The 14,232-nt window shown below is 40.3% G+C and overlaps 2 protein-coding genes across 3 annotated transcripts; both read right to left on the bottom strand.

The window, feature by feature from the left end:
* Positions 1-741: 741 nt before the first annotated feature.
* On the bottom strand, positions 742-1,495 carry LOC106089766 (uncharacterized). The gene is made up of 3 exons (XM_013255742.2): positions 1,369-1,495; positions 959-1,303; positions 742-897 (listed from the first exon to the last, which is right to left on the bottom strand). Exons 1-3 carry the CDS (start codon positions 1,429-1,431, stop codon positions 742-744), a joined length of 564 nt encoding a protein of 187 aa, XP_013111196.2. The 5' UTR covers positions 1,432-1,495.
* An 8,238-nt stretch (positions 1,496-9,733) lies between these two features.
* On the bottom strand, positions 9,734-10,761 carry LOC106089768 (uncharacterized). 2 transcript variants are annotated; one of them, XM_013255746.2, is made up of 3 exons: positions 10,655-10,761; positions 10,131-10,469; positions 9,734-10,058 (listed from the first exon to the last, which is right to left on the bottom strand). In XM_013255746.2, exons 1-3 carry the CDS (start codon positions 10,715-10,717, stop codon positions 9,996-9,998), a joined length of 465 nt encoding a protein of 154 aa, XP_013111200.2. In that variant the 5' UTR covers positions 10,718-10,761; the 3' UTR covers positions 9,734-9,995. The 2 variants fall into 2 exon arrangements, with proteins under 2 accessions (XP_013111200.2, XP_013111199.2); XM_013255745.2 differs by having other exon boundaries at positions 9,734-10,072.
* Between the last annotated feature and the right edge of the window lie 3,471 nt (positions 10,762-14,232).

Below are 14,232 nucleotides of genomic sequence, written 5' to 3' on the forward strand. Positions count from 1 at the left end.
AAATTTCAGACAGTGAGTCCAGTTATGATCTTCGACGTCCTTCTTTTATTTGGTTCAGATCGGTTCAGATTTGAATATAGCTGCCATATAGACCGATTTCTCGATTTAAGGTTTTGGGCCCTTTAAAGGCGCATTTATTGTCCGATGTCGTTGAAATTTGAGACAGTGAGTTGTGTTAGTTTCTTCTACATTTTTCTGCAACTTGGCCCAAATCGGTCCAGATTTGGATATAGCTGCCATTTAGACCTATATCATGTTTTAAAGTCTTGGCCCCATAAAAGGCGCATTTATAATCCGATTTCACTGAAATTTGACACAGTGATTTATGTTAGGCTTTTCGACATCCATATTGTATATGGTTCAGATCAGTCTATTTTGGATATGGCTACCAAAAAGACCAATATTTTGTTCTGCAAAATTGAACAATGACTTGCTTTTTTTAGTATTTGGCCCAAATCGGAACATATTTCGTTATAACTGCTATGGGACATAAGGTACGCAATTTTCCCCGGATTTTGAGGAAAGGTGGTTTACATATATACCCGAGGTGGTGGGTATCCAAAGTTCGGCCCGGCCGAACTTAATGCCTTTTTACTTGTTTTTATTAAAAACAAAGTCTTATTAATCTTGAACCACAATGGTGATATCTCCATTGTATTGTTTTTTTTTATTTTATTTACTCATCAGTAAAAAAAATAAATATTAGCCATTATTTAAAAGTTAAATGTGAACTGGCTTCATTTACGATCTCAGAGTTGTAGACCCCTCCAAGAACAATTGTGAGATCAGTTTTTGATTGTCATAGGTATTGAAGGAAAAATTGAATTTTACCAATGGAGTGTATGAGGGTAGAAACTTAGAGTTGATGCTAAAGTTGGATAAGGTATACAAAAAATTCTGAAAATTGAGAAGCACTTCAATTAGAAAATAGCTAAAGTATTTTTTGCCAAAAACTTACGCCTTTCAATGGGCATTGGTAGGGCAAATTGCTTGACTTTCGCATTTCACCCACAATTGCTTTAATCAGCGGCACACTCTTGGCAGTGGTAAAAAAGTTGCATATATTCATTTTGAAGTCCATGAACTTCATCCAACCACCAGTTTTCAACTGGGCGTGATTGAAATAAATGACAGTCTGCCATTCACTATTTGTATTCAAATCTTTGCTAAACATGAGACTCATATCCAATGCATAATTGCCGGCGCTCAACTTTTTTAGATCGCAGTCATATTGTGTAGACACGGGGTGAGTTGGTTGGCAGCTGGCACTGTTAAGGACGATATCCAAACGACGTTTGGCGGTCTAAATTGGAGGTGATCGTTAAACTTTTTATTACGGGGACTTAAGTGAGTTGTTGAAGAAGATACCTGTATTACAGATATGAGATTTGGCAATATCAGCAAATGAAAGACAACAATTTTCAACAACATTTTGAAGAAGAAACCCTTTTAAAATATATTTGTTTCAATATTGATTGGCTGTTTAACTACAACAAGTGTGTTTCTACTCTCATTAACTCAAACTGGGTACTTAAAAGGTTGTTTAAAGTTAATAAATTTGTTATTGTTCAAACCCTAATGGATGAAATTGAAACCACAGTCAAAGCTATTAATAAACATTGTAGCACAGTGTCTTGAAATTGAAAGCCTTTGAATTAGAGCCAGAAAGATTGATTTTAATACATTTGTACAAAAAGGGCCTATTGAACAGAAACATATTTATTGTATTTGGCGATTTTCAGGAAAAACAATTTATTTCTAATTTTGCATTTGTATTTTGTACTCGTTCTTATGTACATCAACATTTTTCAAAATCCGGGTTAAAAAATTCTAAAAAAAATGATTTTAATTATTTTCTTTTTTTGTACGGTGTATCGTTTAGTAGGTCTTAATTATTTTTCCATTACGAGTTCATGCATAAGTAACACAAAAATATTCTATTAATCACTCGTTGCACTCGTTAACTTTTAAAACTATGAACAAAAACAAATATTTATAAAGTATTTTTAAAAACTCTAAAGTGGTTTTACAATTCAACCATGAATTCATCAACAATGGAAAAAATAATAGTTTATTAATGAGGCCAAAAAATATGACTTGGAATCAAAATTGATCCAACCAACCTTGATCTTACTTAAGTCAATAAATTAATCAAAACAAGTAAAATCTAGCTAAGTTTGGCCACGTGGAATCTTAAGAAGCTACCACCATTGGTTTTGCTAAAAACCTACAAAATTTCTATCAAATGAGATTTTCTAAGCACCAAATCTTCTTATATAGAACAAGTAAAAGCGTGCTAAGTTCGGCCAGGCCGAATCTTTTATACCCTCCACCATGGATCGCATTTGTCGAGTTCTTTTCCCGGCATCTCTTCTTAGGCAAAAAAGGATATAAGAAAAGATTTGCTCTGCTATTAGAGCGATATTAAGATATGGTCCGGTTTGGATTATATGTTGGAGACCTGTGTAAAATGTCACACAATTCGAATAATAATTGCGCCCTTTGAGGGGCTCAAGAATTCAAATAGAGAGATCGATTTATATGTGAGCTGTATCGGGCTATAGACCGATTCAGACTATAATAAATACGTATGTTGATGATCATGAGAGGATCGGTCGTATAAAATTTCAGGTAAATCTAGAGGCTCAAGAAGTCAAGATCCCAGATTGGTTTATATGGCAGCTATATCAGGTTATGCACCGATTTGGCACAGTTGTTGGAAATCATAACAAAATACTTCGTGCAAAAATTCATTCAAATCGGATAAGAATTGCGCCCTTTAGAGGCTTAAGAAGTCAAGACCCAAGATCGATTTATATGACAGCTATATCAGGTTATGGACGGATTTGAACCATAATTGGCACAGTTGTTGAAAATCAAAACAAAACACGTTATGCAAAATTTCAGCCAAATCGGATGAGAATTTCGCCCTCTAGAGGCTCAAGAAGTCAAGATCCCAGATCGGTTTATATGGCTGCTATATCAGGTTATGAACCGATTTGAACCTTATTCGACACAGTTGTTGAAAGTAAGAATAAAATACGTCATGCAAAAACTCATTCAAATCGGTTAAGAATTGCGCCCTATAGAGGCTCAAGAAGTCAAGATCCCAGATTGGTTTATATGGCAGCTGTATCAGGTTATGAACCGATTTGAACCTTAATTGACACAGTTGTTGAGAGTAAGAATAAAATACGTCATGCAAAAATGCATTCAAATCGGATAAGAATTGCGCCCTCTAGAGGCTCAAGAAGTCAAAATCCCAGATGGGTTTATATGACAGCTATATGAGGTTATGGACCGATTTGAACCATACTTGGCACAGTTGTTGGATATCATAACAAAATACTTCGTGCAACAATTCAGCCCAATCGGATAAGAATTGCGCCCTCTAGAGGCTCAAGAAGATCGGTTTATATGCAGCTATATCAAAACATGGACCAATTTGGTTCATTTACAATCCCAATCGACCTACACCGACCTGGATATCATAACAAAACACGTCGTGCAAAATTTCATTCCAATCGGATAAGAATTGCGCCCTCTAGAGACTCAAGAAGTCAAGATCCCAGATCGGTTTATATGACAGCTATATCAGGTTATGCACCGATTTGAACCATAATTGGCACAGTTGTTGGAAACACCTTATGCAAAATTTTATCCAAATCGGTTAAGAATTGCGCTCTCTAGAGGCTTAAGAAGTTAAGACCCAAGATCGGTTTATATGACAGCAATATCAAAACATGGACCGATTTGGTTCATTTACAATCCATACCAACCTACACTAATAAAAAGTATTTGTGCAAAATTTCAAGCGGTTAGCTTTACTCCTTCGAAGGTTAGCGTGCTTTCGACAGACAGGCGGACGGACAGACGGGCGGACGGACGGACAGATGGACGGACAGCTAGATGGACTTAAAATGTCAAGACGATCAATAATATATAACCAATGAGGTCTTATGGGGTCTTAGGCGAATATTTTGATGAGTTACAAACAGAATGGCGAATGACGGGGGTACACTTACCCCCATCCTATGGTGGAGGGTATAAAAATGTATTAAGTTCGGCCATGCCGAACTTTGGATTCGCACCTCCAAGGATATGATAATTATTCTATTTTTATACCCACCACCATAGGATGGGGGTGTACCAATGTAGTCATTCTGTTTGTAACACCTCGAAATATTTATCTAGAACCCCATAAGACTCCATTGGATATATATTCTTGATGGTCTCGACAATTTGAGTCGATCTAGCCGTCCGTCCGTCCGTCTGTCGAAATCACGATAGCGGTAGAACGCGTAAAGCTAGCTGCTTTTCTCCGATTTGGCTTAAATTTTGCACATTGTTCTGTTATGACTTCCAACAGCTGAGCAAACTACGGTCCGAATCGGTCAAGAACCTGATATAGCTCCCATTTAAACCGATTTCCCTATTTGAATTCTTGAGCCCTTACAAGCCGCAATTTTTGTCCGATTTTGCTGAAATTTTACACGTATGTTCTGTTAGGAAACATAAGCTATATAATTTTTTGATATCGGAAGGGGGACGGACCCTCCCCCTTACCGCAAAGGTACTACCCAAAAATAAAAGCGGAGCGATCGGGACAATATGGGATTCAAAAGAAAGGTATTCAAGAGTAGAGTAAGAAGTTCATAATAAAAATTGGGTCCAAGTACCTGGTGGGCCGCCCCAACCCCAAAAACCCCTTAAAATAGTTTTATTTGACGATCATGACAATATGGGACACAAATGAACGGTATTCGGAAGTAATGTGCCTAAATGAGGACATTAGCCAATGACGGATATATGTTTGTTCCGTATAGACTTAAAAACGGCAGAAACGATTTTCTCGAAATATTCACATATTGTGTAGATTGGTCTGGAAGGAAAGATAGGCTATATAATTTTTTGGTATCGGAAGGGGGACAAACTCTCCCCCTTATGCCAAAAAACACCACCCATAATCAAAAGTGAAGCGATAGGGACAATATAGGTATCAAATGAAAGGTATTGGAGAGTAGAATACGAATATGATACTTCGCTACAAAAAGTTGCTTGAGTTGCTCCCCCAAACAGACATATTGGACGTTCATGTCAATATGGGACCCAAATGAAAGGTATTCGGGCGTAGATTTCGTATCTGGCATACAAAATCAGATCAAAGTATGGGGGTCACGCCAACCCTCAAAAACGCTATTAGACCCATTATGACTATATGAGACTTGGCTGAACCGATTCTTTTAAATTTTTCATAGATTGTGTAGGTTGGTCTGCAAGGAAATATAGGCTATATAATTTTTTGATATCGGATGGAGGCGGACCCTCCCCCTTACCCCAAAAACGCCCCCCATATCCGAGGTCCTATGAGCACAGTAAGGGTATCAAATGAAAGGTATTGGAGACCAGAAAACGAATATGGTATTTAAATTTGAGTCCAAGTATCCAGCGGGCTTGAGAGTAGAAAACGAATTTGATATCCAATTTTGGAGCCAAGTGTTTTGGGGTACGCCCTAAAGCACCCCCTTAACTTCATTTTGCAATATGGAGCTCCAATCAACGGTATTTGGGAATAAAGAACGATTTGATATCTATTTTCAGTGCAAAGTGCCGATGGCCGCACCAGCCCTAAACCACCCTCCAAACGGTTTATATTTACCGACCATGGCAATATGGTGCTCAAATTAAAGGGATTTGGAAGTGCAACACGAATTTGATATCCAAATTTAAGTCGAAATGTCTGAGATGCCATCTCACTACCCTAATTTTTAAAACACCAAGAACCGAGCATGGGCAAACTTTGTGTGTGCTTTCCGAATCAAGATTAAACTCAATGATAAGGGTCCTTTTTTTATAGCCGAGTCCGACCGGCGTCCCGCAGTGCGACACTTTTTTGGGGAAAACTTTTTAAATGACATGCATGGCATTGTACCTCTCAACTGTCGGCAGCATTAAGAGGGGATAACCACCGCTTTGCCAGGATTAGAACGCGTTCAGCGTCATAGGCTACATTGGCAAATACAAATGCAAATTTTGCCCATGAATATTCCACTAAGGACAGGGGCAAACTTCTTAAATATCAATGAGTGCAGTCCGATTTTAGTTTAAGCTCAATGATAAGAGGTCTCCTTTTTATAGCCGGCTCCTAACGGCGTGCCGCAGTGCGACACCTCTTTGTAGCGAAGTTTTACATGGCATAGTACCTCACAAATGTTGCCAGAATTAGGAGGGGAAAACCAGAGCTGAAAATTTTTCTGTGGTTTCGTCTGGATTCGAACCCAGGCATTCAGCGTTATAGCCGGCATGCTAACCTCTGCGCTACGGTGGCTACAATGGCACGAATTCGATATCCACATTCAGAGCGAAGGGTGGGGACACACCCTAAAAAGATATTAGAGAGTTAAAGAAGGCGCAGCGGAGCAGGCCCAATTCGGCTAGTACATATATATATATTGCCCGAATTTATAATTGTAGGGTAGGTGTATTGTATTATATAGTCGGCTCAGCCCGGCTTTTGTGTTTCCATACTGGTTTTCTGGACCCGCCATTGTGGACCCCAGAGATGGTTGGTCTAAGGAGGGACTGCAGAAAACTCTTCAACAGAGTAAAAGCCACAACAGCACCACACAATTGGGACATCCATAAGGCTGAGCTAAGAAAATATAATGGCGAGCTGAGAAAGGCTCAGAAAGAATCCTGGTTAGTATGCTGCAGTTCCGTGGAGGATACATCTGAGGCCTCTAGGCTAAGGAAGATTCTGTTCTTAAGATCAATTACGGTGGGGTATATCCAGAAGTCAGAGAATGTATGGACAATGTTTAGAGGGGAAACACTAGAACTACTCGTTGATACACATTTTCCGGGAAATTCTCCAACGGACAACGTGGCGCCAGAAGAGGTAGTTACTGATATGCATTCGTCGGAGGCCACTAAGGAAATTGTGTCTGAGTCGAAAATCCTTTAGGCGATAAGAAGTTTCGACTCCTTTAAGTCGCCAGGCCATGATGATGTATCACCGGTTGAATTACAAGCTGTGTGTGATAGGCTGGTTCCCCGGCTTAGGGAGATATACTCTGCTTGTATCAGAATGTCATATATAACTGTGGGATGGAGGGACACGAAGAAGTCTATCATCCTTAATGTTGAGGAATTTTGAGAGGTTTATAAAAACATATCTTAGGGCAAACATCCCTGAAGATCGCCTGTAGCGGCAGCAGCATGCATATAGCAAAGGCAAAATCACAGAAACGGCCCTTCACGACCTAGTCGGCTAAGTAGAGGGTTCTCTCGCTGTCAAGGAATATACAATGTTAGAATTTCTTGACATTGAAGGTGCTTTCAATAATGTAAAACCGACGTCAATCATGAAGGAGTTGGAGTTTCTAGGCACCAACTCTACCGTAAGAAAGTTTATAAATAACGTACTTACTAAAAGATGCATTACGGCAGCCTGGGATCTGTTGATCTAAAAAAATGGGTCAGCAGAGGAACACCCCAAGGAGGTGTACTGTCTCTTCTACTTAAGAATATAGCCATTAACAATATATTATTGCCTTTGGAAGAAAAACGTGTAAAAGTGGTTGCTTATGCTGATGACGTGGCAATTGCGATTAGGGGAAGGTTTGCCAGTACTCTAAGAGATATAATTCAGGAAGCTCTACTTGCAACAGCAAGGTGGGCTACCGAAAGTGGTCTGGGTATAAATCCGTGCAAGACAGAAGTAGTTCTTTTCAGCAGGAGATACAAGTTGGCTACAGTGGAACCTGTCTCCTTGGGTGGAGAGTATGTTCGATGTACAGAAAGCGCAAAATGACCTGGGTGTTTTGCTGGACAGGAAATTTAACTTCAAATCCCACATTTTGGAAAGGGCAAGAAAGGCCACCCTTGCCCTATACACCTGCAAGAGAGCCATTGACAAAAGTTGGTGATTTTGACCGAGTGTAATGCATTGGGTATATACTGCGGTTGTCAGACCTATAATGCTATATGGTGTTGTGGTCTGGTGGACGGAGCTTCGAAAGTCCATCTACTGCTCAATACTTAACCAGATCCAAAGGATGGCTTGAGCTAAAACTTTGCACAGTTTCTTTTTTTGTCCATAAGCAGGTTAAGTTCGAAGATGGCTATATCGGACTATATCTTGATATAGCCCTAATATAGACCGATCCGCCGATTTATGTTCTTAGGCTCATAAAAGCCACATTTATTATCCAACTTTGCTGAAATTCGGGACAGTGGGTTGTGTTAGGGCCTTCGACAATCTTTTTCACTTAAGTCGGTCAAGATTTGGATATAGTTGCCATATAGACCGATCTCTCCATTTAAAGTCTTAGGCCGATAAAAGGCGCATTTATTTTCTGATTTCACCGAAATTTGGGAAAATTTGTTGTGTTTTGCTCTTCGACATATTTCTACAGTTTGGCCTAGATTAGTTCAGATTTGAATATAGGCCCCATATAGACCGATTCGCCGATTAAGGGTCTTAGGCCCGTAAAAGCCACATTTATTATCCAATTCTGCTTACATTTGGGACAGTGAGTTGCGTTAGGCCCTTCGACATTCTTCTTCCTTGTGGCTTATATCGGTTCAGATTTCAATATAGCTGCCATATAAACCGATCCTCCGATTTAGGGTCTTTGGCCCATAAAAGCCACATTTATTATCCGATTTTGCTGAAAATTGGGACAGTGAGTTGTGTTACGGCTATCGACATCCTTTTTCAATTTGCCCCAGATCGGTCCAGATTTGAATATAGCTGCCATATAGACCGATTTCCCGATTTAAGGTCTGTGGCCCATTAAAGGTGAATTTATTGTCCGATGTCGCCGAAATTTGGGACAGTGAGTTGTGTTGGGCCCATCGACATCTTTGCTCAATTTGGGCCAGATCGGTTCAGATTTGGGTATAGCTGCCATATAGACCGATCTCTCGATTTAAGGTCTTGGGCCCATAAAAGTTGCATTTATTGTCCGAAGTCGCCGAAATTTGGGACAGTGAGTTATGTTGGGCCCCTCGACTTTCTTCTTCCATTTGGATAAAGCTGTCATATAGATCGATTTCCCGATTTAAGGTCTTGGGCGCATAAAAGGCGCTTTTATTGTCCGATGTCGCCGAAATTTGGGAAAGTGAGTTGTGTTAGGCCCTTCGATATCATTCTTCAATTTGGCCCAGATCGGGTCAGATTTGGATATAGCTGCCATATAGACCGATCTCTCGATTTAAGGTTTTGAGCTTATAAAAGGCGCATTTATTATCCGATATCGCCGAAATTTGGGAAAGTGAGTTGTGTTAAGCCCTTCGATATCATTCTTCAATCATATCGATATAGCTTCTATGTGGGCATAAATTATGCATTTTTCACCGGATTATGATGAGAGTTGCTTTACATATATAACCGAGGTGATGGATATCCAAAGTTCGGTCCGGCCGAACTTAATGCCTTTTTACTTGTTTTCTGCCAAATTATTTTTTTTCAAAAGTCACTGAAACCGCCTGAATGATGCTCATACGTCACAACGATCTGAGTACGATTATGCTAGTACAGATCGATCGAACCTGGCAACATTTGGTGTTGTTTAGTTCGGAAACTTTTAAAGTATCCCTCGTATAACTGTCAATCAAAACGCATGATCTTGAATTTGCATTGACAAAGTGATAACTTTTTAATAGCATTTGAAGATGTGTTGGCAAAACTTGTTTTGTTGGAGCATTAAAATGTGCTCCATGTATTTCCTAGATTTCAATTTAAATATTACAAGACCAATTTTAATTCTTAGGCTTTACATAAAACATACCATTTAATAGCGTAGGTCCAGACTTACTTGGGGAACATTTATTTCAACGATATTTTGTTCTTGGGATTTGTATATATATTTATTTTTTGAAATTCCCTGTTTAAAACTCATTTGCAAGCTTTTTACGGTATTTGAACTGTAGATCCTTCCACCACATATTTCGAAATCAGCACTCGATTATCAAAAGTGTTTAGAGAAAAATTAAATTTTATTAATGGCGCATATGCGGGTAAAATTTTTGCATTCATACTGAAATTGGAATAGCTGTAGAGGAAATTCTGTAATAGAAAGCAATGAAGTAGCACTCAGTGGTATTGTAAGACCCTACAAACTTACGGCCTTCAATGGACACTCGTAGGGCAAATTGCTTGTCTTTCTTGTTTCCTCCATAATCATTTTGACTATGGGCACAGTCATAGCAGTTGATAAGGCACTGCAGATATTCATCTTGATATCCAAAAATTTTATGGGCTTGGAGCCTTTTAAATGGCTGAAATAAATCAAGCCTTGCCATTCTGCATTTTCATTCAATTCGCGTGCATACATGAAACTCGTATCGATCAGGTAATTACTGGGGCTCAACATTTTAAAGGCGCAATCGAATTGCTTCATCACTGGACTGAATACTTGACAGGTGGTATTCTTGATTACGACATTAAAGCGTCGTTTTGCGGTCTAAATAGAGGGTTAAAAAGTTATTGTTGTCTTTAGAATATCATTAACATTAGATATACACTAAGGGCGTTGGCCATATGCTGGAGAGTTGGAACCCTAATATGTTTTGGTACAAAATACCAACCTTGTGACAAAAACTAAATGGCTGAATTTTTAGCTTGCATTAAAAGCCTATGTCTACTGACCTTTGTTAAGACGGCAAGACTCAGCGCTAACAACAGGAAAAATATTTTTCTTTTCTTCAACATTTGATTATTTTAAGTAGTAACAAAGTTTTAATGTTTTTGGAAGTGACTTTTGCTGTGACATTTAAAGTTTGTTTTCAATCGAAGAACTAGATATGGCATTCAACCAAAGTTTTTAGATTTTAAATTATTCATAGCCGATAATGGCAATGAAGCGGAAATCATTTAATTGGCTTTTAAATGAAAAACAAGTAAAAGCGTGCTAAGTTCGGCCGGGCCGAATCTTATATACCCTCCAACATGGATGGCATTTGTCGAGTTCTTTTCCCGCCATCTCTTCTTAGGCAAAAAAGGATATAAGATAGGATTTGCTCTGCTATAAGAGCGATATCAAGATATGGTCCGGTTTGGACCGCAATCGAATTCTATGTTGTTGTAGCAGTTTATTGTGTTCTGTCTTTCGTCTGCTTGATTCTGTTGAGTGTCAAGACCCAGGAACTCTGCGACTAAGATGGGGTGCGTCCACAGGGATCTGGCTCTAAGTCGAGTGCGTCTGGCGGGCAGTTAAACAAGTGACGTGTATCGTGCGGTCCCTGGTTACAATCGGGACATACATCTTGCACGTCGGCATCAATCCTAGCTCTGTGGGAATTGAGGCGGCTACATCTGCCGGAACGTAATTAAGCCAGAACTACCCTGGTTTGCCGGGGGAGGTCAATTTCTTCGGGTGCAATGTGAGGCGGTCGTTCTCGAAGGACTACATTCACCCGGTAGGCAATTACCGCATCTGATCCCGTGTCTGCATGAATTTAGTTTAGACCCGCTTGATATGCCGCTTGATCTAGAGGTTCTCTTTTGTAGCGCTGAACCTCACGCTCTAGATCATGTAGATCTACCTTAAGGCTTCTGGGCGGTGGATATCTATCCACAAGATGATGATTTGGATGATTTCTGCGAAAACAGCCCAAAAGGTATTGCTTAGACAGCATATAGTTATGTCTTCGCCCTGGTAGGATCTTTGTCTCCTGATGGAGGTGGTCTGAGGAGACAGCCCGTCGCAGTTCGGAGGGCGGCATTCTGAAAGATCTGAACATTATTTCACTGCGTGTCACAAAGTTGACAAGACCACACTGGCGCTGCATAACTTACCACAGGCCGGCCAATTGCTTTATACGTGGTCAACAAGGTTTCTTTGTCTGCACCCCAAGTTTGAATTTATCGCATATTGCTGTGGCATGTGGGGAGAATGTGTAAGAGCTGCCAAATGTGACGCCAAGTATTTTTGGACACTCTTTGGTGGTCGGAATCATTTCTTCATCGACCATCACAGTCAGCTCAGTATTCACCTCACGCGTATTTGTAGTGAACAATGTGGCTGAAGATTAGGTGGCGGATATCTTCTGATTTCTTGATGGTCGGAATCATTTCTCCATCGACCATCACAGTCAGCTCAGTATTCACCTCACGCGTATTTTTAGTGAACAACGTGGCTGAAGATTTGGTGGCGGATATCTTCAGATATCTTACAGCGAAATATAAGGCAAGCTCGTTGAGGTAGACGTTCAACCTATCGCAGATGTCATCAATGGGTGGGGGGCCTGATGCCATGATCGTACAATCGTCCGCATATGGTACGATCTCTATGCCGTCTGGAGGGGGTGGAATGGAGGATAGGTAGAGGTTAAACAGTGCCGGTGATATCACCCCACCTTGGGGAACACCCTGTTTCACTCTACGGTGTTTCGACTCCTTATCCCTAAATTCCACAAACGACTGGCGACCACACAGATAATTCGCGACCCATCGTTTCAAGCCTGGATGGAGAGACGTGTTGGCGATGTCCTCAAATATTGGGTTGCCCAAAAAGTAATTGTCGGTAATAAAGTAGTAATATAGTCGGCGTTGACAAATTTTTTCAACGGCTTGTGACTCTGTAATTGCATTCTTTCTTCTGTCAGTTATCAGCTGTTACTTTTTGTTTCTTTTGCTTTAGAAAAAAAGTGCGCGAAATTTTGTTTACATCCACCATATAGCCCTGACCTTGCACTATCAGACTACCATTTATTTCGATCTTTGCAGAACTCCTTAAATGGTAAAACTTTCGGCAATGATGAGGCTATAAAATCGCACTTGGTTCAGTTTTTTGCAGATAAAGGCCAGAAGTTCTATGAGCGCGGAATACTAAATTTGCCAGGAAGATGGCAAAAGGTTATTGAACAAAATGGCAATTCTATATATTAGATTAAAGTTCATTCTAAGTTTAATTAAAAATGCATTTACTTTCTTTTAAAAAATCCGCAATTACTTTTTAGGCAACCCAATATATGGCCTTATCTAGACTTGAAGAGGCGACTGCTATACTGCCATTGGCTAGAACAGACGTCTCAGTCATTGTGTCTGTCATGACAGGTCACTGTCTATTCGGAAAGCATGCTGACAGACTGAAGGTTGCCAGCAACGACTTTTGCATAAGCTGTCCTCGGAGCGAAGAAGAAGAGACTATAGAACACCTTCTGTGTGTGTCCCGCACTAGCAGTTAGAGGGAGTTCCACTTTAGGTTCTGGGAGCTTTATTACATTATGAACCGATTTAGCCTATACTTACCACAGTTGTTGAAATTCTAAACAAAGCACTTCATGCAAAATTTTAGCCTAATCGGGTAATAACTGCGCCCCCTAGCGGCTGAAGAAGTAAGGATCCGAGCTCGGTTTATATGGCAGCTATATCAGGTAATGAACCGATTTGGGCCATACCTGGCACAGTTGTTGGAAAATTTCATGCAAAATGTGTTTAAGGTCATAGAAGGAGCCGTTGTGCAAATGTTCAGCCTAATCGGATAAGAATTGCGCCCTGTAGAGGTTTAAGAGCATAATCGGAAGATAGGTTTATTTGGGAGCTATATCAGATTATGGAACGGTTAAGGCCAATTTACCACTGAGCTAGACTCAGGTGTCTCAATCTTAACCCAGTGAATACAGAAATATGCCTGTTAACGAGGAAGACGAAGGTGGGCCAATTTGACTCACCACGTTTCCTCAATAAGACTATTTCGATATCTGACAAGGTCAAATACTTAGGTGTGATCTTGGAGAGGAAACTGAATTGGAAGTGTCACATTCAGGAGCGTACTTAGATGATGAGATGATGTTGGGCACTATGTAGACGGGCCGTAGGCTCGAAATGGGGCCTGAATCGGACAAGAGTCCACTGGCTCTATAGGAGCGTGTTTAGACCAATACTTACTTACACCGCAGTAGTTTGGTGGACTGCTATGGAGAAAAAGTGCAACATAAGGACCATACAACAGGTTCCGAGAACATGTTGTCTTGGCATAGGCGGAGCGATGAGGACCACGCTCACTAGGGCACTGGAGACTATTCTAGATATCCGACCCATTGACATACAGATTAAGTATGAGGCAGCCACTGCGGCTATGAGATTTAAGGTGATGGGAGAATGGATTGAGGATGGGAGCTGCTCATACCATCGTGGTATAAAAGAGCCGACGATAGGAAATCTGGAAGGAAGGGAAGAGGTTTCCGATAGGATATCTGAGATAAACCTTGAAGTTGAGTGCG

Source organism: Stomoxys calcitrans, chromosome 5, assembly GCF_963082655.1.
Source record: "Stomoxys calcitrans chromosome 5, idStoCalc2.1, whole genome shotgun sequence".
NCBI lineage: Eukaryota > Metazoa > Arthropoda > Insecta > Diptera > Muscidae > Stomoxys > Stomoxys calcitrans.